The following is a 24078-nucleotide window of genomic DNA, read 5'->3' as shown; positions in this document are numbered from 1 at the left end:
CCGAACCGAAAGCGTCGTACCGAACGGTTCAATACGAATACGCGTATCGTTACACCCCTAATATATATATATATATATATATATATATATATATATATATATATATACACACACACACACACACACATATATGAGAACTAATTCAGAATAACTCTTGCTGATTGCTTGGCAATCAGAAATGTCTCAGAGTTAAGAAGAATAAAAGTACCGTTTTGTTAAGCCAACATTATTTATGATTTATTAACTTTATTGTGGTAACAGCAACTGAATTTTTTCTTTTTTCTTTTTTATACACTGCAAATTTTTGGGAGTGAGAAATGCATTTAAATGTTGAGGTGAATCCCTTAAAATACCATTCTGTTTGTGCTCTGCAATGGTTGTTTGTTCTACTTGAAAACTTGAACAGAAATGGCTGTATTTCTGAAAATCAGGATCATAATGGACTCCGAGGAGCTGTTGTGTTCTGGTCAGTATAAGGAGAGCTATCGAGCTGACATGATCCTCTGGGGTGAGATGAAGAGACAGCGGGACTCTGGCGTCTTCTGTAGAAGAATAATGTGTGAATGAACAGTGCAGTTTAGTCTACTAAATTAAATTAAAATTAAATTAAATTTATGCATTTAGCAGACACTTTTATCCAAAGCGATTTACAGTGCATTCAGGCTAACAATTTTTACCTATCATGTGTTAATGGAGAATCAAACCCACAACATTGCGCTGGTTAACGCAATGCTCTACCACTTGAGCCACATGAACACTACTACACTTACTGTACTGAAGCAAGCTTGATGCTGGTGATGTTTCCAGCATCTGCCGCCTCTTTGGTAAAATACACAGAAACTCAGATGTCTTCGCTACAACCCGTAAAATAAAAGAGTGGCTTAATTTGAAAGAAATGATGGCTGATATATATCACATTCTGTCCATTACTCGGATAATCAGCGATGCAGGAAGGGTTTCCTGAGAGATGTGTGTGTGTTCGGGTGGAGGCTTCTGAGCAGACGAGATTCACCACAGGTGGAAAACACCATTAGAGTCCTGGAGATCGTGGCAGTGGTGTGATTGTTCAGGTATAGACGACGCTGAGTCCGAGTGTGGAGTTTGACTGTATCATCAGGAACGATGGAGCTGATGACGTTCTGGAGAAACAGCTGGAGGGACTACTGTCATTGATCAAGTCACGCCAGGAGCACTCAAACACACTAGATACTATTAAACTGGATGAATAAAAGCTGTAGACTTGCAGACTCTTCTGCATTTTAATGAATGGTTCTAGTCATCATTTGCTCACCTTCAAAGCGTCTTATTTACTTTTTTAACAAAAAGGATCACTCTCTGCTTCGTTTTTAGATTATTTTCCTGAAGAATAATGATTTAAAAAACTGTACTGTACCATATTTGGTGCTTTCCGTATAAAATATGAATTTGTTTAATTAAACAGAATGGTACTGTTTTGCAGGAGCAATATTAAGAGAATAGTTTGCCCGAAATAGAGTTAATCTGTAAATCAGAGGCAAAGATTTTCAATGCATAACAACTTCTGTTCCTGTAGCTCAGTTGGTAGAGCACTGCACTAACAAGCGCAAGGTTAGGGGTTCGATGCCCCGGAACCACATGATATGTAAAAATTGTTAGCCTGAATGCACTGTAAGTCGCTTTGGATAATAGCGTCTGCTAAATACATTAATTTAATTTAACTTAAATCCAGGTCAATTCCCCACACAAACTACACTGGGAAGTTATTTAAAGGTTTTTTTAAAGTCACTAAACAATTCAATCTATTTAATGATTTTCATACTCACAGTTATTTCTTTTGGCTTCAGTGGCGCTTCATAAACATGATTTATAACGTAAAACCCTGCAGAGCTCATAACGTATAAAAACCATAGACTGTATAAAAACATGACGTAGTGTCGGCGATGTCACGATTAGTTTTCTGAAGAGCGTTTTTAAAGCTCAAAGTGGCAGGAGTGGCCAGTATAATCCAAAATTGGCAAAAAGGTGGGAGCTGGTTGCTGAAGCCACACCCACCTGTCACTCAAGTGACCACGCCCTTAATTACGCAGAACTTTAAGGCTTTTTGTCATTTTGTTGTCTCTTGTTTAGTACTTCTAGAGATGGCAGAACATTTTCACTTCACATGATAGAAACATGTTTAAATGTTAATGTGTTGTGTAGTTAACGAAACAGTAAAGCCGTTATCAATGCATTTATATAGAAGACAAAACATAATTACAGCCATATATTTTAAACACACAGTACAATGAAAAATGAATAAAAATACAATGATTTAACAGCTATGTTTAAAGGGTGCTGTTCTTCCCCAAACATTTATACATGGACAATATCAACAGTGTGGCATTAAACAAAGCTTTAGTGTGATTTCAAGTGGCCAGAGAAGAATTTACAATCATGTTCCACTTCATTCCATTATCAATATCAACATTAATATCAAATTTCCTTTTTTTCTTTTTCTTTTTTTTTTTTTAGGAGTATAGAAGATAACCTTCACTGGTTATATTAACATTGATTTATTACCATTTATAGAGGTAAACTGTGGTAGTTATAACTGCATTCAAAGTCTTTTTTAAGCAGGGCATTCAATTTCATCTTTATCATAACATCACTTATTTTCAGCTGAAGAAAATCATGTCCAATGACACATCCTTCCAATAATAGAGCAATGGACAAAAATGCAGCTAAAATTGACAATCGAAATATTAAAACAAGCTCAGAATATCCTGTAAAGTTTCCTTCAGTTCCAACTCAGTATTTAGTCCTTTCATTAAAAAATAAATAAATACACCTTTAACCTTTTAAATAACACAACTGTAAAATGTAGACAATGTTTGCCAAAACACTGACAATCCTGAAAAAGACTTACTTGTTCTATACTATGCTTCATATAAAATGCAATAACTTTGTTCTACAGAGTAAAGGCCAGTTCACACCAACAAAAATTTGGTCAAATTTTTTGCATTTTGTCTGTTTAAACCAATGCATAAAAAACGGCAGGTCTGAATGAACATGCCAAGTCGCTCTCTGAGAGAAGGAGATCCTTATAGAAAAAGCAGAAATACCCTGGTTACTCCAGTACACAAAGTGTTTTTCACAGAAGAGAAAGGAAATTAAAACAGTATTGACATGTTTTCTAATAGCCCTCGCTCTGGTGTTTATCAGGCAACACCAAATACAAGACTACAGAGACACACAAAGATTCATCCTCTGTCGTTGAGCAAAACAGTCTGTTCATGAGCACCACGGAGTCACAGTTTTATGAAACACCAACGGCTGTGAATTACATTCTATATTCATATATATATATATATATATATATATATATATATATATATATATATATATATATATATATATATATATATATGTAGTCACATTGCCAGCATGTAAATGTTTAAATGTTTAAATGAAATGTGTCTGTGTTTGGCGTGGTGTGAACAGGCCTCGAGTCATCTCTGACTGATGTGTGTTTCCAGAGTATCGCAGGAGGTTAAGGAAGGATCTTGTAGTCGAGCTGATGTTAACTGTGAGCTTCTGTCCCACACTCACTCTCCTCTGGGATATCCTGCAGATCTGAAAACCAGACAGAGCAGTGCATCTCTGTGAGGAATGATTCAATATGCAATATGATGGAGACCAGGGAAAACTGATGGTTAAACATTAGAGTGAGTCTCATAAAAACATTTTGATCATTGTGGCAAAATTAAGCAAATTTTCCCCTAAATTACTTTTTACTTTTTTTTTTAAGTTTATAATTCTCATTCGCTATGTTTTCATCCAAAGTTGTGAATTCAACTTGAGCAAAAACATTTTTATTTTGCATAAAGCATCAGCCAATAAAGCCTAGTTTCCATTCTGTTTGTTTAAGAGAACCAACGTTTTTACTTTCTTGGAAACTGCTGCAAAGTATCATAAAATTATAAAGTAATAAAAAATGAAAATTAGCTTAGTCTCAGGCCATCCAGTATGTAGATAAGTTTTTTTTTTTTTTTTTTTTTATCAGAACAGATTTATAAAAATGCATCATTACATCTCTTGCTAAGCAATGGATCCTCTGTAGTGAATGGGTGCCGTCAGAATGAGAGTCCAAACAGCTGATAAAAACATCACAATGATCCTCACCACTCTGTGTTCCATCAGGTAACATCTTGTAATGTGAATATGAATTTAGTGTTTGTAAGAAACAAATCATTAAGGCGTTTAATGAATCAATCATCCATAACATGGATTCTTTCAGTGAAAAAGTCCATGCTTGATCTTTGCACATTTCTCTCCTGATTCAGACAAGCCGACTTTTTCACTGGAGAAATCAACATTACGGATTATGGACCAGAAACAACATCTCTGAAGATTTACTGTGTTTTTATCAGCGATTTGAACTCTCATTCTGATGGCACCCATTCATTGCAGCAAATTTTATTTTTCGAGTTAACTATTCCCTTAATAGTGACCATTTCTATCAAACAAATGTAATATTTAACACAGCTTTTGATTTTATATATCCATTCATTTATAAATAAAAGCTTTTTTAAGCGATATCTCAAATTGTGCATAAACATACTTGGATGGAAATATAACTGTTGTAGTGCTGGGATAAACGATTATTTTTTAAACAATTAATCTAGCGATTATTTTTTCGATGCATCAATTAATCTAACGATTAATTTTTTCAGACCGATTCGATTTCGATTATCTCCCCATTAATTGACTACTAACAATTTATACATGTTGATTTACATATCTGAATGAAAAAAACATGAATTCCTTAACATTGCAATATATGTTTATTGCTCTTAAATTACAAAATAAAAGACTGACTAAGAATGCATTACTTTGCACTTGTATAGAGATAGCATTCAATAAAACCTTGAAGCCTTGAAAACACATAGTTACTGAAACAAGCTTACTGAACACATAGGGCCTAGCTTACTGAAAAAAAGTTCTTCTTTCAGATGAAAATAACAACAACTTGATGTCTAGCATTCAGTAAAAAAGGTCACCCAAAATACTTGTTTAGAGCAATTGAAAGAATACAGTAACCAATGTAAATTTGAGGGCTTTAAGCTAATACAGAGAGTGCTTTTCCAAAAAAAAAAAAAAAAAAAAAAAAAAAAAAACACATTACCAGTGGGATCCAGCAGCCTGTCATGGAGAAGAAAAAAAAATTCTCTGAATGCTCCACGTGAAACTTTGGCGTTCCGCCCTTTTTCTATCGTGTTTAATGATTTTGGTTAATATGCACAAGGGAGAGAGAGCACAAGAAGCGCTCGTGTTGTTTGAAGACTGTGAGTGTGCGCACACAGCCGGGGCTCTCTCTAGTACGTGCCCTATCAGGCACAGCAGTCATTCTATTCTACATCACTCACAGATCAAATAAGGCTTCGACAGCCGCCAAAAAAAAGATCAATGCAGAACAACCCCTGGATTGGTTATATAACGTTGGACAGAATGTTGATCCCGCCATCGCGTATATTCAGCGCACATGAGATAAACATTTTGCAAACGTTTTTTAGAGAAATAAAAACAGGTCGATGAATCGATGCGCATATTTTGCTTTGACGTATTTTTTGTGTTGTCACAGCCCTAAACTGTTGGTAAGATTCACTTTCATTAAGAAAACACCTGTACCTATCTTCACTGCAGAGACAAGAACCAAGAAAGAGAGGCAGGACATCACATTCCTAGAGTAATAGATAGGATTCAAGGGAAAGGAACAGGACACGACTGGGAATTATTTTAAGAGGACTCACCTCTGGGACTGTCCTCCTGCTTGCCATCCACCTGAACTGCTGTTTCCTGCGAGATCAAGGTGTCACGCGTGTCCATCGTGTCTTTAAGCCGCAGCTCTTGGAGTTGTTTTTCTCCCTTCTTGTCCTGGGCGGCCCGTAGTCGGATCAATTCTCCCTGCAGGAGGTTGTACTTGCGCTGTAGCTCTGCCAGATCTCCTCGAGTGCCCTGAGGACCGCCGGCCTCCAGCTCTGCTGCTGTAGCGGGACACAAGTCCTTCTGCATGTACACCTCCAGGAACGAGTCCTGCTTGATCACTGCAGCCTACAGACGCAGCAACAACGAGTCATTTAGTGCACCCTCGTCTAAAACCTCACTATAGCACACGTCTCTGTCTAAATCTCACCTGTACTGCATGAAGCTGAGTGCTGAGGTTCACAAGTCTTTGGCACACCTCCTACAACACAAAGAGTTCGGACACTTATCTTTCTTTTTTTATCTCCAGTATTTCTTGTTTTAAAGCTTCCTTAAGGTGTACCTCGTTTAGCATCTTGTCCTGCAGCTGGTTCCCATTCCTGTCCTGTGAAATCTAATAATAAATAAGAATAATACATGCAAATATGTACTGGTAGGAACACTTTTATGTCAAATGTCAGACCTTTACCTTGTTGGATGAACTGTTTATTTCACGGATTCCGTTAACTGATATCGTTCCTTTATCTATTTCAAGGAAAGAAATATGAGAGATGAGAGTCAAAATACGTGCGCGCCATGGGGACAATATTATACAATAGAAGCAAAATAAGAAACAAATTAGTTCATATTTATGTATATGTGTAAATGGAATACTACAATGTCCAGTTAAACTGTCTTTTACTGTCATGAATAACATACAGTATATAACAACCCAGTCTAATAAAAATATGTACCTCTGGGTACGTTTCTGCAAGACCATTTTTACGTACCTCACTGCACGTTTCACAACAGTTTCAAAGAGAAATGTCCACTGAGTGGCACTAAAACACAGGTTTAATTTGTGAACCCTGGCACGTTTTGATTACGTTAACCTAGTTACATATTGCTGTGTTTTTATAACGTTGCTTCTGGTATGTATTGCGGCAGTTCAGAATTCAAAGATCCGGGGACCGTCGCCCTACACCAAACCCAACCCTAAACCTATCCAACAGTGTTAACAAATGCAAAACTGATATAAAAACGCATTTGTTGATGTTGTTTCAACTAACTTATATGCAGATTTGAATGGCTATGTCGAAATGTGGTTACACGGGATTTGAACTGGAGCTCCTCGCCTCTGAAGTCCATTTTCGAACTCTGAACGTGAGCTACCGAACAAACCTACCGCCTCTGAAAACCCATAGATATAAAGCTGGATATGTGCGATATTAATGTTCAAAAGCACCAGTTTTCAAATCTCCCAGCATATTAATATTGATTTGAAGTTGCAACATGATATTCTTTAAGTAATTCTGTGAAAAATACGCTTTATTTATTGAAACTCTGTAAATTTGTGTGAAAAGGAATAAAAGGTGTCACAAGTTTTACTGCCTCTAAATTAAATTAGCATTTAGCAGATGCTTTTATCCAAAGCGACTTACAGTGCATTCAGGCTATCAATTTTTACCAATCATGTGTTCCCGGGAAATCGAACCCCCAACCTTGTGCTAACTCGCTTGCTAACGCAACGATCTACCAGTTAAGCTACAAGAACACTAGCCTCTAGTAGGGCTGTCACTTTTAGTTCGAAAATTGATTGCACAATCGATCGCAAACCAACCAAAAAAAGTTTCGAAAATCAAAATAGGGAATCGATTTTAACCAAATATGTACATTATTCATTTTAAAATAATTAAACAATAAAAAATATAGATGTAACAAAACTCACAAACAAGCAGAAAAAGAAAAAGAATTACGAAAGTGCAGTATGCCTTGCGAAAGCTAGACAGAAAATAGCAGCAATTTTACGCGCCTATAAGACCCAGTGACGTTGAAAGCGACATCTCTGCGTTCACACCAAACGTGAATAGAGCGTCTGGCGCGAATTATTTCAATGTTAAGTCAATGTAAAAGACGCGTTTACGCGTGTCTAGAGGTCTCGCGGTGCGGTAGACGCAAATTCGCCTCATTCGCGCATCTAGTTACAGGAGATTCTGAGTTATGAAAAGGACCGTTGCAGGCTGACAACGACTGGCTTTTGTGGTGGAAAATTGGCAGTAATACTCCCACCTTGCGCAGCTGTACCTGAGTGTTCCTGGGACATCAGTGCGGTCGGAGCGTGTTTTCTTTTTGAACAGTTGATTGAAATGGATTGAATCATTATTTAAAATAATCTTGGAGATTTTTGAATTGCCTAAATCATAAATGTAGCCGTGTTGAAGCCTGCAGTGATGTTTTTCCCTTTATTATGGCAGCCGTCCCCTATGCATATATATTTTTTCGAGAATGTTGCACTCCTGTTGCTGTTTGTTATTCTGCACAAAACTTCATGCCAATAAATAAGAAATGTTGCTGACTGGTGCGTTTTCCAGTGCTCTCTTTACGTTCGTCTGTTATTTGACGTTGAAAAAGGAAACATCATTTTTTTAGACATGGAAAATCGATTTTACAATCGATTCAATGAACACTTAAGTCTTAAAAATCGAAAAAGATTCTTTCACAAAAGTGACAGCCCTAGCCTCTAGTGTTCATTTCTTTTGGAGACTGCAGTGATACGTACTTATTGGTACGTATTTCGTGTCTCGCTAAAATGTGCACCCAGGTATGTTTATGCCATGAGCCAGGGTAGGTATATATTTATATTTAGAACAAATGTTAAAAGTTATCTGGGATTAATCAGGATTTATGACAGAACCCCCTGCAATAAATTAGTTATTAGCCTACTTTTTAATCAATCAACAGCCCTCATACATAAAAGTGTATACCATTTATTTTCATAGATTGTGGCAAATTATTATCATTTTTTTCTAGTTTTAATTTTACTCTGTTAAAACTAATCTTAAAAACGAATTGCCACTGATGTAAGAACAATAAATGTAACTGAATGAAACTAATTTCTGAAACTACTCTTAATACCTTACCATTATTAGTCTTAATAATGTTGTAATGTAAACATTGATTCATTATATTTTTTATATTATGATTTTTTCTGTTTTATAATGTAAATATTTTATTGTTTTAACAACAAGACCAAAATACAGATTAAGACTATTAGTATTTTTAGATGATTTATAAAAAAAGAACACAGATCACATACTGTACATGCTAAGGACAAATACGGTACCTGTTGTTTTAGAGGTGAATTGTACCTCGGTCGATTCACCGTTCAATCTGCAGGACTGTGGACGCTCGATGCTGGAACCCAACAGCACTTCACTCAGTCTGTCCACTGAATTCAGAAACAAATGAGAAAGTAGTGTTAATGCCCTTCATTACAGAGTTTCTCTATAATGCGGTAGACTCTTCGGCTTACCCTCAACAATGGCGTCATTCAGTAGCTTCTCCGCCTGGGGGGCGTAGGGCGTATCTGCTCTGAATATATTTCTGGAGTTTGTGGGAACGTTGACGTTCTGACCTCCGGTGGCCTCGGCCAAATCAGAGAACAATGTCACACGCTCCTGTAGCAGCTCCAAAACTTCACGGTCCTTCTGCTGGATATCAGCTAGAGAGAGAATGAAACCAAAACTGAGCAAAGCTAATGCGGTTTGACCACAGACAGAGATGAGTGCTGGATTTCCTGTTTGATGCAAACCTCTGAGTCGGCGTAGCAAAGCTTTGTCCTCAGTTTCGATCAGAGGGAAGTCCTCTCTTGATGGACAGCTGCAGAAGAGAAATACAGAGGGGAAGTGATGAAGAGTTTGGTGTTGACGAACGGAGATATTTTAGCAGTGAGTTGTTGGAGTTGACTCTGACTTGCTCACTGTCCGCTGGATGATTTTCATCCAGGTGTTTCTATCCTCTTTGGAGGCGGCGTGGAGCTCGTACATCTCTGGAGGTGTGGAGTGACTGATGAGGAACATTCCTCGCTGCTGATTGGCTATATCTCTCACTATCAAATTCTGAAGGCACAGCACTGCCGGTTTGTCCTGAGAAAGAGAAAATAAAAAGGTATTTACTGGTTTAATAAAAAAATCTAGATTTCCACTTTAAGCCTCTTTTGTCCCGTAGATCCTAAAAGCAAATAACACTTCCCACAGGGAAATAATTATTCTTTTTTTTTTTTTATGTTTGTGTTTTTATTTAACACCAGTGTTGATGCACAAAACACATACGCACTGCAAAAATTATTGTGGGTTTTACTAAACAGTTTTTTTAATTGTGCATATTTTAAAAACACATGACATTAAGGTCATTTTCATTGAAAATGTGTGAAAATAAGTGACAATTCTACTTTCATTTTATAGTTCATTTAGCTTTTGTTGTGACAGTAATATTTAGACAGGCACATGTCTAAAGAAAATATATTGATTAAGTATGGTCTATAGTCTTTGTAATAAATTACTTTTTTAAAATGTTTTTGTCTGTGGGAAAATTAATATTTTTGAGGTTCACACTATCAATATAATTTGATAATGTATTGTTTACTTAACCCAAAGTATCATTTTTTCAGTCTAGACAGTTTGATTTTGCTGTAGTATGATGGAGAACACGGTTTAAAGGAATCCACTGATAGTCAGCCAATAGAAAGCTGTGACTCACCAAACAGGGAAAAATAAACTTCTGGTCTTTTTCCTGCATGAACACCAGGATGTCTGTCATCAACAAAACATGCACATCTATACAGAAAAAAAACACACAAAGTTACAGATAAATCTACCCATATACTTACTATTTCACTTACTCACACACATGAAGACTGAAGGCACCTTTGAGTCTGGAGCCTTGAGCAGTCTTCCAGAGCAGTGCTCCCTCGTGAATGAGTCGACGGCGCAGCAGCTCTCCTCCACCAAACACTCCTCCACCCTTAACTTTCGTCTCAGCGCGTGGGTCCAGACGGGACTGGATCTCCTGCAGACGCTGTGCTCGCTCTAACTCTTGAACCTGCTGATCCACGGAACACAGCAGCTCCCGGATCAGCGTCAGAGAGTCAGCCAGAGATTTACTCTCTTCTTCATTACCTGTCGAATCAAATCAAATCTGTTCTCAGATCACCTCATATCACATACAACACCCGTTGATGCTGATTTTCATCAAGTTATATACCTAAAGTGTCAATGCAGTGGACTGGCTGTAATTTTGGAGTACATGTCTCACCTTTAGTGTTGTCTAGTATGCGCTTGATAAGTACAGGGTATTTAGTGATGCGTTGAGTGACGAGTAAGATGCACTCTTGGACACCATGGCGACGCAGTAAAGAACCTCTGCTCACCCGCTTGACAGTAAAACAAATATAAAAAAATATAGTTTATTAAAAACTTAATTTATGCATTATGCATAAACCTAACTTAAAATGAACCTTATGCTGACATGCATGTCTTTTTCTGGCTGCGCTCTCACCCGTATGAACTGCTGGAACCTTTTGTCACGGGCCAACAGCTCCTTATAGAGTTTCACAGCTTTCAAGTGTCGACTGCAGAATTCAACGTAGCATTTCCTCATCTCTTCCGCATTCTGTCCTGAGAACTGAAGCAAAGAAAATTTCTTTCAAGTCAAGACAAATGGCTGAGGTCTATTCACTCAGTAGGAACAACAGAACTAAGCACTTTGAAGGGTGCAAGGTATTACTGTACTCATATGAGCATGTTTAGTCCATGTTTATTGAGGCTAAATAAATAAATAAACTTTTCTATGCCAGTTTATTTGATGACCCTAACAAAGGTGTAATGCAGTGTGCTTCAAAATTCAATTCTTCTTGATATTACACACATTCACTTTGATATCTACATCACAAATAAATTCTCAGACTGTTTTTCCAGTATCTCTTTTTTACTGACTACAGTAATCTGTAGTTCAATGATAAAATGAGTCATAGTTTATGAGTATGAGAGCCAAGGTCCAGGGTTCCAACAGTCTTGAAAATATCAAATTGTGATTGAGTTATTATAGGATTAGGGTTTGGTTTATGCTTAATTGTTGTTAATTATGCATTATTAACTGTAACCGCTATAGCAAGTACCAACTACTCTTATGTGAGCTGTATGACAGAAGTTCACCTGCTCCACCAGTATATCTCCCAGCTTTTGGATAGTGAAGTTGCGGGCGCTGCTGGGTGCCAGGCTATCGTTTCTTCTCTGCAGTAGTTGGCTCAGGAAACTGGAGTGAATAGACAACAACTGATCTAAGCAGGGAAAGATGGCGTGAACTACGCCCATCTCCATCAACACCTCTTCCAGCATTCCTCTGCGAAACACCCCCTCCATGATCCGCAGCGTACGCACGTGGTTCAGCTCCGTCTGAATCAGCTCTAAAAGACACAGATGCATTGATTTATCGAAAGAAAGACATTACAGTCCCAGATAGAACAAAGGATGCATATACACTAAGGATTATGCACAGATTCAATATTTTGACAATTGTCTTGTCCGTTCATATGATTTAACTCACCAGCTTGTTAACAGAGGATAAAAGAGACGATATACAGTTGGGGATACCCCAAGGACCAAGGTTGGGAAACACTGACTTAACCAAATGTGTTTGCATTAAAGGCCTATTCAGACTAAATGTTCAGAGAAAAGTAACAATGGTTTATTATGGTCTTATTCCCACCATATGGGGACATCTTTATGAAGAGCAGTCCACATTTCTTCTCTCACCTTTCTGATTCAATTCTTCCAGCATTTTCATTGTAACTAGGCCTTAGCACCTCACCAGAGGACAGATGTATTAAAAGTATGGTCCATGACTTTCCATGACTATCTCACCATATATGACGTCTTGTCTCTTGATGACATCTTTGCGTTGAGACTGTAGATAAGAAGAGTCCACAGCCATACTCCAGGAATCAACTTTAAAATCCTTCCCATCCTTCTCTAGCTCCTCCATCATTGACGCATAATACATTTCTCCTGCAGAAACGTTTGTGGGAACACAGCAAACTATATAGTAAACTATATATGTATATATGCAAACTATATATATATATATGTGCTAATTTCCATTGTGTTTTGAGAATGTCTTGACTTTTACCTTCATCATTAAGGGATTCCATGGACATGGCTCTGTTCCTGAAGTTCAGAGAGTCTGTGGAGTGAGACAGAATCCGCCTCAGTCCCACAGGAGAATCATCATTCAGACTTCTGATAGAAAATCAAAAACACTCAAGCGTTAGTGAAGGAGGACTTTGTAGAGTGCTGCAAAAACATTACTCTTAAGTAACATTGTACATATTTTTGTATTTAAAAAACACAGACTCATGAATTCAGCAGCCTTTTGTCTGTCATTCCTTACCTATATGACCTCACTCTGTCATTAATTTTAATTAAATTTTCTATACTTGATTTGACATGATATTTAATTCAAACACACTAATAGAGAAGTCACCTTTTCTCTTAATACAACACACAAAAATGTACATAATTAACATTCTGTTTGTGTCTGTGATCAGTGATCAAATTCTTTACCCTGCAATGTTGTTGGTGGAGACGCTCTTGTTGAGGGACAGCGTGGAGCGTCCTTTGCGGGAACCGAGGAAAGACTGTCTCAGTGTCTCTGATGGGTAAATGGCTGAACTCGGCCTCTCCTTCAATATTGGATCTGGCAAAAGAAAACACATTACTGAATAAAATCTTTTCTATAATGAGAAGATACTGTTTAACCACCACTGCAACATATTGCAATAAAATTCCACATCAAATGCCACAACAGTCTGCACTGCAACCGGTCACAAGAAGATACTGGTATAAAGAAGTTTTATTATTATTATTATTATGAATTAGTGACAGGATTCGGCCATGAGAAAGAAAAAAATATATATAAATATCAGATAAAAGATTTGAGAAATGACAGAGAGAAACTCACTTTTGCTGCGGAGGGCCACATTATGTAAAGTCGCGGTGCTCCTGAGCAGAGCCAGCTTCTGTTGCTACAATTCATTAATATGTTATATGATTTCATTTGAATTAATGCAATTAAATAATCACAACCATTTGCTTAATCTAATATAAAAAGCTAAATATCTTAAACTTTTCTCCCATGACTATAAAAACTCATTTTTTGACTCAAAATTGTGCGAACTCACTGCTTTCATTCACATAACACTTACTAAACTAAATCAAGTTAAATGGAAGTCCTAGTTACAAAAAAATAAATAAATAAAAAAACACTCTATACTTGCTTTATTTATTGAGAGCACTTTATTCTCAGCCATAAGTACCTACAGTACAGCAGGGGTTCTCAACTCTGGCCCTCGATGTCCACTTTCCCACAGAGTTTAGCTCCAATCCTAATATTACCATCTGAACACGCTAATCAAGGTCTTCAGGATCACTAGAAAATTACAGCAGTTGAGTTTCATCGAGGCTGGTGCTAAACTCTGCACGAAAGTGGACTTGAGGGCCAGAGTTGAGAACCCCTGACCTACAGTATGACAGAAATCTTTCAGATTTCATTGTATAAAATGTCTTCATCTGTGTTTTAAAGACTAACCAAACGCTTACCTTCTGTTTCATTTTGGCGCAATTGGCCAGTGTGTCACGGCAGCGGTTGTGGATGGTCACATTGCAAGCTGTGAAGATAAAGAAAAAAAAACATCATTGATTATTACTATTTGATGAATCCTTTTGAGTCTGGTTAACAATTTCCAAATGATTTTCAACACAGCTGAGCTAGTTTCTTGTATCTCTCCCTGCTATTAAACTCAAATGAATATATTGTGCATTTTTCTATTTTGAAAGCAGCTAACTATTTGAAAATAAAACATATTTAATAAATGAAATTAGTTCATTCAGATGCCACTCAGGTGTCTATGGGTGAAACAAATGCCATTTAAATCAATTTAATATGGTTAAATTTGGATCTCACAATCATAGACTTGTTCAGAAAATCTTGTTTCAACACAAACGTCAGAGAGTTTAATTTTGAGGCATGCAACACAGAGAAAGAAGGTGTTATCTCTTCTGTGATGTGTGTATATGTATTGGGTGTCAGTGGAAGTCAGTGCCATCTCTTCTGTGAACAGACGTTTCTTTGTTCTGGTCAACAGCAGCTCCAGGCGACATCTCTGTGCTTTTTCGGATTCACTGGACAAGCAAATGCATATAATCACATTTGCTTACAATTTTCTAACCCCTACCACTAACCCAATCCTAAAGAGAAAATCCTCCACAGCAATGTTCCCTTTAAGCTATGCGTGTGCATGGCTGCACACTTTAAGTACATTTCGGCCACGCAGAAGAAATAATATGCCGCATAAAGGACAGATGCAAAAATGATTCGGGCAAACTGCTATAGAGTTGGTGTCACTATAGAACCAGTTAATGCGGTTTACAGGTTTAATAGAAAGAGAATGATGAGCGCCAAATCAGCCCATGTAAAAACTTCAATGGTTGCGGATGAAATGGCTCCACATGATAAGCAATGCAAACATAATTACATGAGAAATAAAACATCATCATGTTTAAACGAGAGTGGCTTGATTAAGTGGTGGAAATCCGAAATGGCAGCCAAGGCAAGTTTATTGTTTGAGTGTCAGTGTATGAGGTCCGAGTTTTGATGTAAGATTTTTAAATCTCTTTTAAGTCTTAATGAGTGGTTGACTCAAGAAAAAAATAACTTCTTTAAGTCTGGGAACTATGTATGCTATACTTTTGTTAGATGTCGGTGGGTTGCCCCAGAACTCTGACTTCTGCCTGCAAAAGCCTAGGCATACTTAGAACTCATCTGCTGGTGCACAATTCCTAATAAAGGAAAACACATTACTTTATGGATCCTCTAAGTGGTTCAGTGACTGCCAGTGCTCTGCAGAGGATGACAGCCTTATTTTAAATCTGAGGGTTAGGGTTACAAATCATTTCCTGTTGAACTAAAATTACGATGTATGATTAAGTTCTTATTGATGTTATATGGAAATGTTCATCCAAATCCTGGGCCTACTACATCTATGCATTCGTCACCCACTCCGTCAGATTTGTATGGTATCAGACCCGAATCAGACAATTGAAGTTCCAATCAAGAACATGAGGAGCCGAACTCCACAAAGAGGCCCAAGGCAAATTCATAAATCTATCCAAGATACCCTGGTTCCACAGGTCTGAAGCAAGTCCACTAACTCATGAACAGCTTTCAACATTAGAACAATAGAACAATTATTGACAATTCCAATTCAGATTGTCAAATTTGGGGCAAGTAATCAAAATTGATGGTCAAAGAGATGCACATCATGACCGTCACATGTAAACCCATGATAGTAATCATGATCACAAGCTCTTTGGATTGAGTTTCCCCCACATAAAAGAAAAGAACCAGACTAAAATTCCTTTAGGAGACCTTTTAACCTTTGGTCTCATTCAAAGAATGGCACAGAAACTGTCTTTTACAGATGTAGATGCATCAAAATGAACTCAAAAAGACTTATAAATGAATATAAGTCCATTGCTTAACTCCATATCATATACAGTACAGACCAAAAGTTTGGACACACCTTCTCATTCAAAGAGTTTTCTTTATTTTCATGACTATGGAAATTGTAGATTCACACTGAAGGCATCAAAACTATGAATTAACACATGTGGAATTATATATGGAATTATATACATAACAAAAAAGTGTGAAACAACTGAAAATATGTCATATTCTAGGTTCTTCAAAGTAGCCACCTTTTGCTTTGATTACTGCTTTGCACACTCTTGGCATTCTCTTGATGAGCTTCAAGAGGTAGTCACCTGAAATGGTCTTCCAACAGTCTTGAAGGAGTTCCCCGAGAGATGCTTAGCATTTGTTGGCCCTTTTGCCTTCTGTCTGCGGTCCAGCTCACCCCTAAACCATCTGGATTGGGTTCAGGTCCGGTGACTGTGGAGGCCAGGTCATCTGGCGCAGCACCCCATCACTCTCCTTCTTGGTCAAATAGCCCTTGATGCCTTCAGTGTGACTACAATTTTCATAGTCATGAAAATAAAGAAAACTCTTTGAATGAGAAGGTGTGTCCAAATTTTTGGTCTGTACTGTATGTAACCCACACATTTGACTACCAGTTATTGTGTATGTCTTTTTAATAACTATTGAATAGCTTAAGGGTTCATATTCATGTTTAATATGTGTGTGTTTGAATCTTCTTGCTTGAAACGTTTATTCCAATCAATTCTTTGTCAAATGTATCATATTCTTGTTATAGGAATCATGTCCAAAATTATACTTTGCAAGAGCGGGAAAATTTGGACCATGTGATTGATAAGATCACATGTTGATATATGAATGAGAGTTTCGTGTTCTGAGTAAAATTTTTAGTAGACCCGTGTCTCCGAGTTCAACCTCAAGTGTCCGTTTAAAACTTCAATCAGCCCACAGCTCTGCATCTACAGCCAATACCAAACTATTGGCTTCCCAAGACATCACTTCAATGACTGCTGAACTTCCAGCCAATCAGCAACCTTGGGAATCCCCATTTTCAGCAAGGATGACCACAAAGGGAACCCCCGAAAACAAGCAACTCAAGTACCTCCAGATTCTGAACTGGTGCAATTAATATAAATTTTAACCTCATTGAGGAACTCAATGCGAGGCTTAATTAAGGGATTGGTGTTTTTTCAGGTCTATGCAATTGCACATATTGCTTTCAACTTGGGATTTCACTTTTTCATTCTCTTAAACTCATTCTTTCCTAACTTTCTCTCTTCCTGCAACTTGTGTAAATGTGTGTTATATTAGTTTATATGTCTTAGATTTATCCAATAAAGCATTATTTATATTTGAAAAGAGAAATATCTTGTGTTTTGTGTTTATGATTTAATGTCTTAAACTGCCGATCTTGTTTCTGTTCTAATTAATAGTGTTTTCACTGTATCTTGGTTTTTAATATCCATTGCAGAATTTATATTATACTGCACGTTCAGTAAATCACTGGCCGACTCAGTGATCAGCCTTAAAACAGTGATTCTGTTCAAAATTCCCTTTAAAATCTTAAATGATTCCCTTTGAGCTAAATTGACCTGTTAACCCTAACAGATTTTAAAAGTAGAACAGGCCTTGGGTTTATTCAATTAAATATTAGAAGTTTGGTTCCTAAATTGGATATAAAGAATATTAAGATTTGGACAAATACAACAAATGCTGACATAATCATTCTTTCTGAAACCTGGCTTAAGAAATTGCTAACTGATGATTTATGCAATTTAACTTAAATTAATTGATGGCTATAAAGTATACAGAACGGTATGACTATTCTATGTTAAATCTAAGATTGTTAGCTCTGTAACTTTGTCAATTACTAGAGCTAAACAGTTTGAGGTTTTGGCCATCAAAGTGAGTGTTTCAAAAAGCTTGAATATCACTGTTATAGACCTCCATCTTCCACAAAGGATGCTCTCAATTTTTTTTCAGATAATTTACATTAGTTAAATGACTCCACATTCATCCTAATGGGTGATTTAAATTGAGACTGGATCTCAGGGACCTCAGATTGTTTTAAAGTATTGACTCCTTAAACCTTGTGCAACTCATTCATGCATCAACCAGGCTTAATCCTAAAGTGCAACATATAAATCTACCTTATTTGATTAAATTATAACGAATAATTCTCATAAATTTACTTCAACTGGTATTTTATGTAATGATGTCATCGATCACTGTGTAATCGATTGTGTCAGGTATACAAACCTCATTTTATTTTTTAAAAGATATTCAAAAACATTTGATGAGCATGCTTTCTTGAATGATTTCTATTTTTGAATGATTTATAAAACTATATATTTTATAGAAAATATTTTCTATAACTTTTTTTCAGGCCATCTCAAATAAACATGTTGTTATAAAGAAGTTCAGGATCATTGGTAGGGACAATCCCGGTCTTCATATAGTCTTTCAGAACTAATTAATTTAAGAAATAAATCATGGGCACAAACCCGATTTTCAAATGCCCCTGCTGTTTGGCCTACAATCAAAACACTAAGGAGCAGTGCTTTAAGTGGCCCAAAAGAGGTGCCGGTACTCTATTATAGCCTATTTTTTTAACGGGGGGGGGGGGGTGGGGGGTTGTCTGTGGTCTTGGGTGACGGGATGAGGGGGCTTATGATATTAGACTTCGTAGCCTATAATAAAAGATAATGAATTTCAAACCTTAACAAAACACATTTTTATTCAAAGATCAACCGTCTGTCATTACTCTTTAGTCTGGAACAAGAAACACATTAAAATCATGAACTCAAATGTCATTGTAAAAAAAAAAATCTGTTGTAACAGTGCGTAAATCAGACCTTTCTGTAACACTTAACGTTAATAAGCTTAAACGGAAATAACGAAATAATTGTGTAGCGGAGTATTTTTTGTACACAGTGCCGCGAACTGTCAATCACTCCTGTACGCGTGCATCACTGTCCTCCTCGCAGCTGCAGCAACTTGCGCTCTCTCTCTTCATCAAGCTTTAAAACAAAAAGGGGACAAAAATATAACATTGTCTTTGTGCATAGGCTATAGATTAATTAGATAAATGAATATCTAAATTTGTGCCTAGCCGCCTACGGTATTTTTTTTGAATTTAGAAAAAAGATGCTGCAGCCAATGAGGACGACTCAACCTCCGCGGACAGTTTTTAATGTTTATCAGACAATAAATACTCAGTATTTTGCTTTAGTATACTTTTCGGGACAATTGAAACCTGAAAGAGCTGCATTACTTCATTAGCTTGAGTCTGACCTACAGTTATAGCATACACACTTGATGAGGCGTCAGTCAGCGAGTTTCACACATTTCCTCCGGCCACGTTGAGTTGTTGACACTTAACAGTGGGAAAAGCGACACATGTGCTATTCTCTTGTATAACTTGAGGGTGAATGGGTAATTGGGTAATGTACTTTCTGCTCTCGGTGGGATGAATTAGGAAGCTTGCATTAAATCCGGCAGTACAGGTAAAAGATAAAATGCTCTATTAAAACAGATGTCCAAATGAGCGTACCGGTACGCTAAAAGCACGTTCTGGGCGCACGGAGAGGTGGCGGTACGCTCAAGAGCTATATTTGGAAGTGGCGGTACTGAGTACCGGTGCTTACCGGCCCACTTAAAGCACTGCTAAGGAGTAGTGTACAATGATGATTAGGAAGTCTAAATCATGTAATTGTTTAAACAAATGTACAGATATGTTATTTACAAGTGTGCAGATTACAAATGTAAAGTTTTCAGATTATGTATAAATGAGTCAGTTATGATGGACAATGTATTGTTATGAATGTTTTAGACAGACATGAAAAGCACATGAAAACATACACACACATACACAAATTATATTAACCAAAATCATCGATTTGTGCAAAAAACATTTTAGAATATATATATTTTTTAAATATGGTCTATGAAAAACTGGTCTGTCAATATCACATATTCTGTGAAACAAGCTGCTCTCTTTCCAAATTTACACCAAGCTAGAAAGTATTGTATATAAAAATAAAATCAGTTGCTGTATCCAGTTGCTGTATCCAGTCAGTGATATTGAAATTTGACAAGGTCACACACACATTGACTGGATTGGAGCTATCTAGACAACCATCTGACCTTTATTGACTGAGCCACAAGATTCCAGTCGCATCAATATGTTATTGGACTCCCTCTTGATTTGAGTAAGGAATTCATCTCATTTGCAGCCATTTTACTCAAAATTCAAATAAAAATCATAACACTGAATATGGGTGGGAGATATCACAGTATGAGTAATTTTATTTTACGGTAACAATATATATCACAATATAGTTATTTTTGCTTTCTGAGACAGCTCTGTGAAACAGACATGCGTGCGCATAACAGTACAGTTGTCTTTGTTACCGCTTAATTCCTGTACTTCAACTGACATTACATTGACCAAACATCATTTAAAGTGTTGATATTTTGTCCAACAACACTTGATCTTTTTAGTGGGGCTGCATGTTTTAATCGAAAGAAAACCAAAATTGTTGTATGGCTTATAGGGGTGTGACGGTTCGTATATAACCGTGAGACCGGCGGTTATAGTTGAACACCGTCATTAGAACTCTATAACCGCCAAAACCGTGTCATTAAAATATTTTTTACAAACATTTTTTAGATAGGATCATAAGATGCGCAATATATCGGGAGACATGGTTTTTACCACTTAATTAAGTTTTGTAAATCGTCAGACATGATATTTACCACTTCATAAAATTTTGCTTTGTAGAAAACCTTTCTTAAAAACGAATTTCGTTTTGTACAAATTTTGTCTTAATTTTAATCAATGTTTCATCAACCAATTGCGTGTATTTTAATAAATAAAAAGCAAATATAGCAGACAATGATAACCGACATGGAAGCACCAGCGCGCCGCGTTCACTTGCACTGCACTAGAGCGCATCTCATCGCAAATGAAACTCAGCGTAGGCCTATGCCTCATACAATAGCATTAAATATCTTTGCTGCATCCTTTCTAGAACAGACAATGGCATTTTTTTGCGACTCGCATCAGCAAAGCATTGCATGGCCATAGACCGCAAAACAATCAGCGGATGGTGGCCGGGTGCGGCTTTGAAATTTGCTCCAAAAACGTTGGCTCGGATGATGAGTTTTGTGACCGACCTCCTTAATAAATGGAGGTCTGAAATCTCTGCCCCTTTACCGATCAGAGCGCGCGCTGACACGGAGTTAACCCGCTATCTCCAAGAACAACCAATTGACTCTACGGTAGATCCAGTAATTACATTTATGCATTTGCCTTTTATCCGAACTGACTTGCATTCAAGGTGTACATTTATGCCCCGTTTACACCACAGGAAACTTTACCCAGAAACTAGGGACTTTGGCCTGGTACTCGGTGTGTTTCCACCGCAGGAACCAGGAACTAAATAAAGTTCCGGGTAAAAAAATGCCCCTCAGAAAGTCCTTGATGGCGAGGTAGTACTTTTTCAAAGTTCCGGAACTTTCGGGGGCGGGACTTGGGCGCTAAACATGCTGATTGGTTGAGTTCACGCAGCATTGGTTGAGTTCAACCACCATTTATTCGGATCATTTTTAAAATATTACTGTTATTGTGCCATGAGATGTAATTTTAAAAGTATTTCAGGCGAGAATGTAGTTGTTTAAACCTCAAATCTGTGGTTTATTGAAAGACAGCGCCTATTTAAAAATGTTTGTAGACCTTCTGATGTGTGTCGCTGGCTCTGATGTCTCTGTAGTGGTTAAACATTAGATTTAATTCATTTTGGGTAAATTTAACAGGTTGTCCTTGGTCTGTATTCCATTTATCTATATGTTAAAATGAAAATTAAAAAATATTTAATTTTAAATTTAATTTATATTAGTTTCAATACAATGAAACTAATATTTAATTAGTTTCATTGTATTAGCTGTATATATATATATATATACACATATCCCTAAACTAAGTAAATTTTTGCAGCTGTTATGATGTTTAAATGAAAAAGAAAGGAGGCAGTGATATTTGATATCTATTTTGTATTATTGTAAATGTATAGTGAGGAAAATAGCAGTAGCCAAGGCGAGCTGACTGAAGTTATCAAGTACGCTGCTGTTTGCAGAATTACCGGATTTGCACTTTTCTAAATCAGTCTTAATCAGAGGACATTTATTGGGTGTTATCATGCTGACAATCTTATAAGTGGCCTAATATTGGCTGATTAATCAGCCATGATATATCTGCCTAGTTTGCTACTTGACTACTGCCACTGGCCAGAAGAGAACTGGTCCCCGACTGAACATGATTTCTTATTTTTTCTTCATTACTGTCAACTGATGGAGCTTGGCTTTCTTGGCACTGTCACATTTTTCTTGCTTAGCTGGATTTGAAACGACAATTAATATACAGTTATATTATGAATTTAACTTCCCTGACAACAAAATTGTAACTAAATTAAGTTGAATAATGACACTAATAACTTATCTAAAGCTGATTAGCTGAATTGAACTCTTCTCTTTATAAAGTAATAATTAATTATAACATAAAGCGTTTTTAACATGAGCGTTTGTGTGAGAGTGTGTGCATGTGTTGTCTTTGTGACAGACTGTGTGTTAATCTCTCTAATGCATCGATCCCCTGATGCTCAGACTCCAGATTATGGGTGTTACAAAGGAGGGGGGGATTTTGGACAGCAGCTGTGCACAAGGCAAAAGGGGGGGCTTTGTACATAAAGATAACAAAAGACCTCCATTCGGTACAACAACAACAGACTTGAGAAGAAGACCATGCAGACCATACAATGTCTTCCTTTTAATGTAGGTTAATGTAATTTAGATAAATTGAGAAAATATAACCCAGAGCAACCAAGCATTTATGAAATTTAGCATAAAACTACTCAAATATGAATATGGTTAAATTATCTGAATTATCAAAACTGGGGAAACTTATGCTTATTATTACTTATGCTTATGCAATAAAAATGTGCAATATCCCTCCATCCTAGTACATCCCTGCAGCTTACTCAATCCCATTCCATTATCATTTATTGCACAATTGTTTATACACTTATTTATTTGCCTAATTCTTTTTTCCTCTGTGTGTTGTTGTCTTTGTGTACTGGAAGCTTATGTCACTAAAACAAATTCCTTGTATGTGCAAGCATACTTGGAAATAAAGCTTTTTCTGATTCTGATTCTGAAATAAAACCAATCCAAAACCTTCACTGTAGACAATAAGTGTGAGTGTCAGCCTCTCAGTTCCCCTCCTCCATTTCACCTCCACCATGTTATCAGCAGTGACAGTGTATTCAAACCCCCACAATCCTTCACTCCTCAAGACTATAATTATTCACCTGCATCGGAATAAATGCATCTGCTCTAGGCACAAACTGCTGCTCTCTGTGTCGTGCTGATTAAGAGATGTCTTCCTTTAGCCTCCTGGACTGATAAAATCCTTCATGGTCTCTTTCAAATCTAGGTCATAGTTAAGCCAATGTCAGCCAGTTTAGAGAAATTCTGTCAATGTTTACTCCTCTCCAGTGAATTGTCTCCTGAAATAACATGATCATGCTATATAATGAACAAATCAAATCACTGATTAACTCATGTATAGGTAATTCCCAAATAAAATATGATAATGTGTCAACAACATCAAACCTCAGTAGCTGTGTTTCCATTACCCTTCAAATTGCGCAAATTGAAATTGAGAATTGAAAATATGCCCAATGGAAAACTTCAATTTCTCAAGATTTCTAATATATCGCCAAAAAGATTTATGCTCGCATGAGGTGATTTTTCAGACAATTTAAAAAACGA

The 24078-nt window shown here is 36.9% G+C and overlaps 1 protein-coding gene across 3 annotated transcripts in view; it reads right to left on the bottom strand.

Moving 5' to 3' along the window:
• Positions 1–2194: 2194 nt before the first annotated feature.
• LOC113060026 (rho guanine nucleotide exchange factor 2-like) overlaps positions 2195–24078 on the bottom strand; it is a 42934-nt gene continuing 21050 nt past the window's right edge. For 2 of the 3 annotated variants that reach the window (XM_026228799.1, XM_026228798.1), the window contains exons 4-22: positions 14355–14422; positions 13717–13780; positions 13320–13452; positions 12886–12995; positions 12621–12764; positions 11913–12163; positions 11257–11382; positions 11014–11131; positions 10626–10877; positions 10459–10535; positions 9673–9845; positions 9512–9579; positions 9233–9421; positions 9044–9148; positions 6410–6465; positions 6284–6334; positions 6152–6202; positions 5769–6069; positions 2195–3591 (exon numbers count right to left, since the gene is read on the bottom strand). In XM_026228799.1, the coding sequence (XP_026084584.1) occupies positions 3539–3591; positions 5769–6069; positions 6152–6202; positions 6284–6334; positions 6410–6465; positions 9044–9148; positions 9233–9421; positions 9512–9579; positions 9673–9845; positions 10459–10535; positions 10626–10877; positions 11014–11131; positions 11257–11382; positions 11913–12163; positions 12621–12764; positions 12886–12995; positions 13320–13452; positions 13717–13780; positions 14355–14422 (2390 nt within the window). In that variant the 3' untranslated portion in view covers positions 2195–3538. The remainder of the gene's footprint in view (positions 3592–5768; positions 6070–6151; positions 6203–6283; positions 6335–6409; positions 6466–9043; positions 9149–9232; positions 9422–9511; positions 9580–9672; positions 9846–10458; positions 10536–10625; positions 10878–11013; positions 11132–11256; positions 11383–11912; positions 12164–12620; positions 12765–12885; positions 12996–13319; positions 13453–13716; positions 13781–14354; positions 14423–24078) is intronic. The other variant, XM_026228800.1, reaches the window with a different exon arrangement.

The sequence above is a fragment of the Carassius auratus genome, chromosome 41 (assembly GCF_003368295.1).
Source record: "Carassius auratus strain Wakin chromosome 41, ASM336829v1, whole genome shotgun sequence".
Taxonomy (NCBI): domain Eukaryota; kingdom Metazoa; phylum Chordata; class Actinopteri; order Cypriniformes; family Cyprinidae; genus Carassius; species Carassius auratus.
The sequence above is the reverse complement of the archived record's forward strand: the minus strand, read 5'-3'. Positions and strand labels throughout refer to the sequence as shown.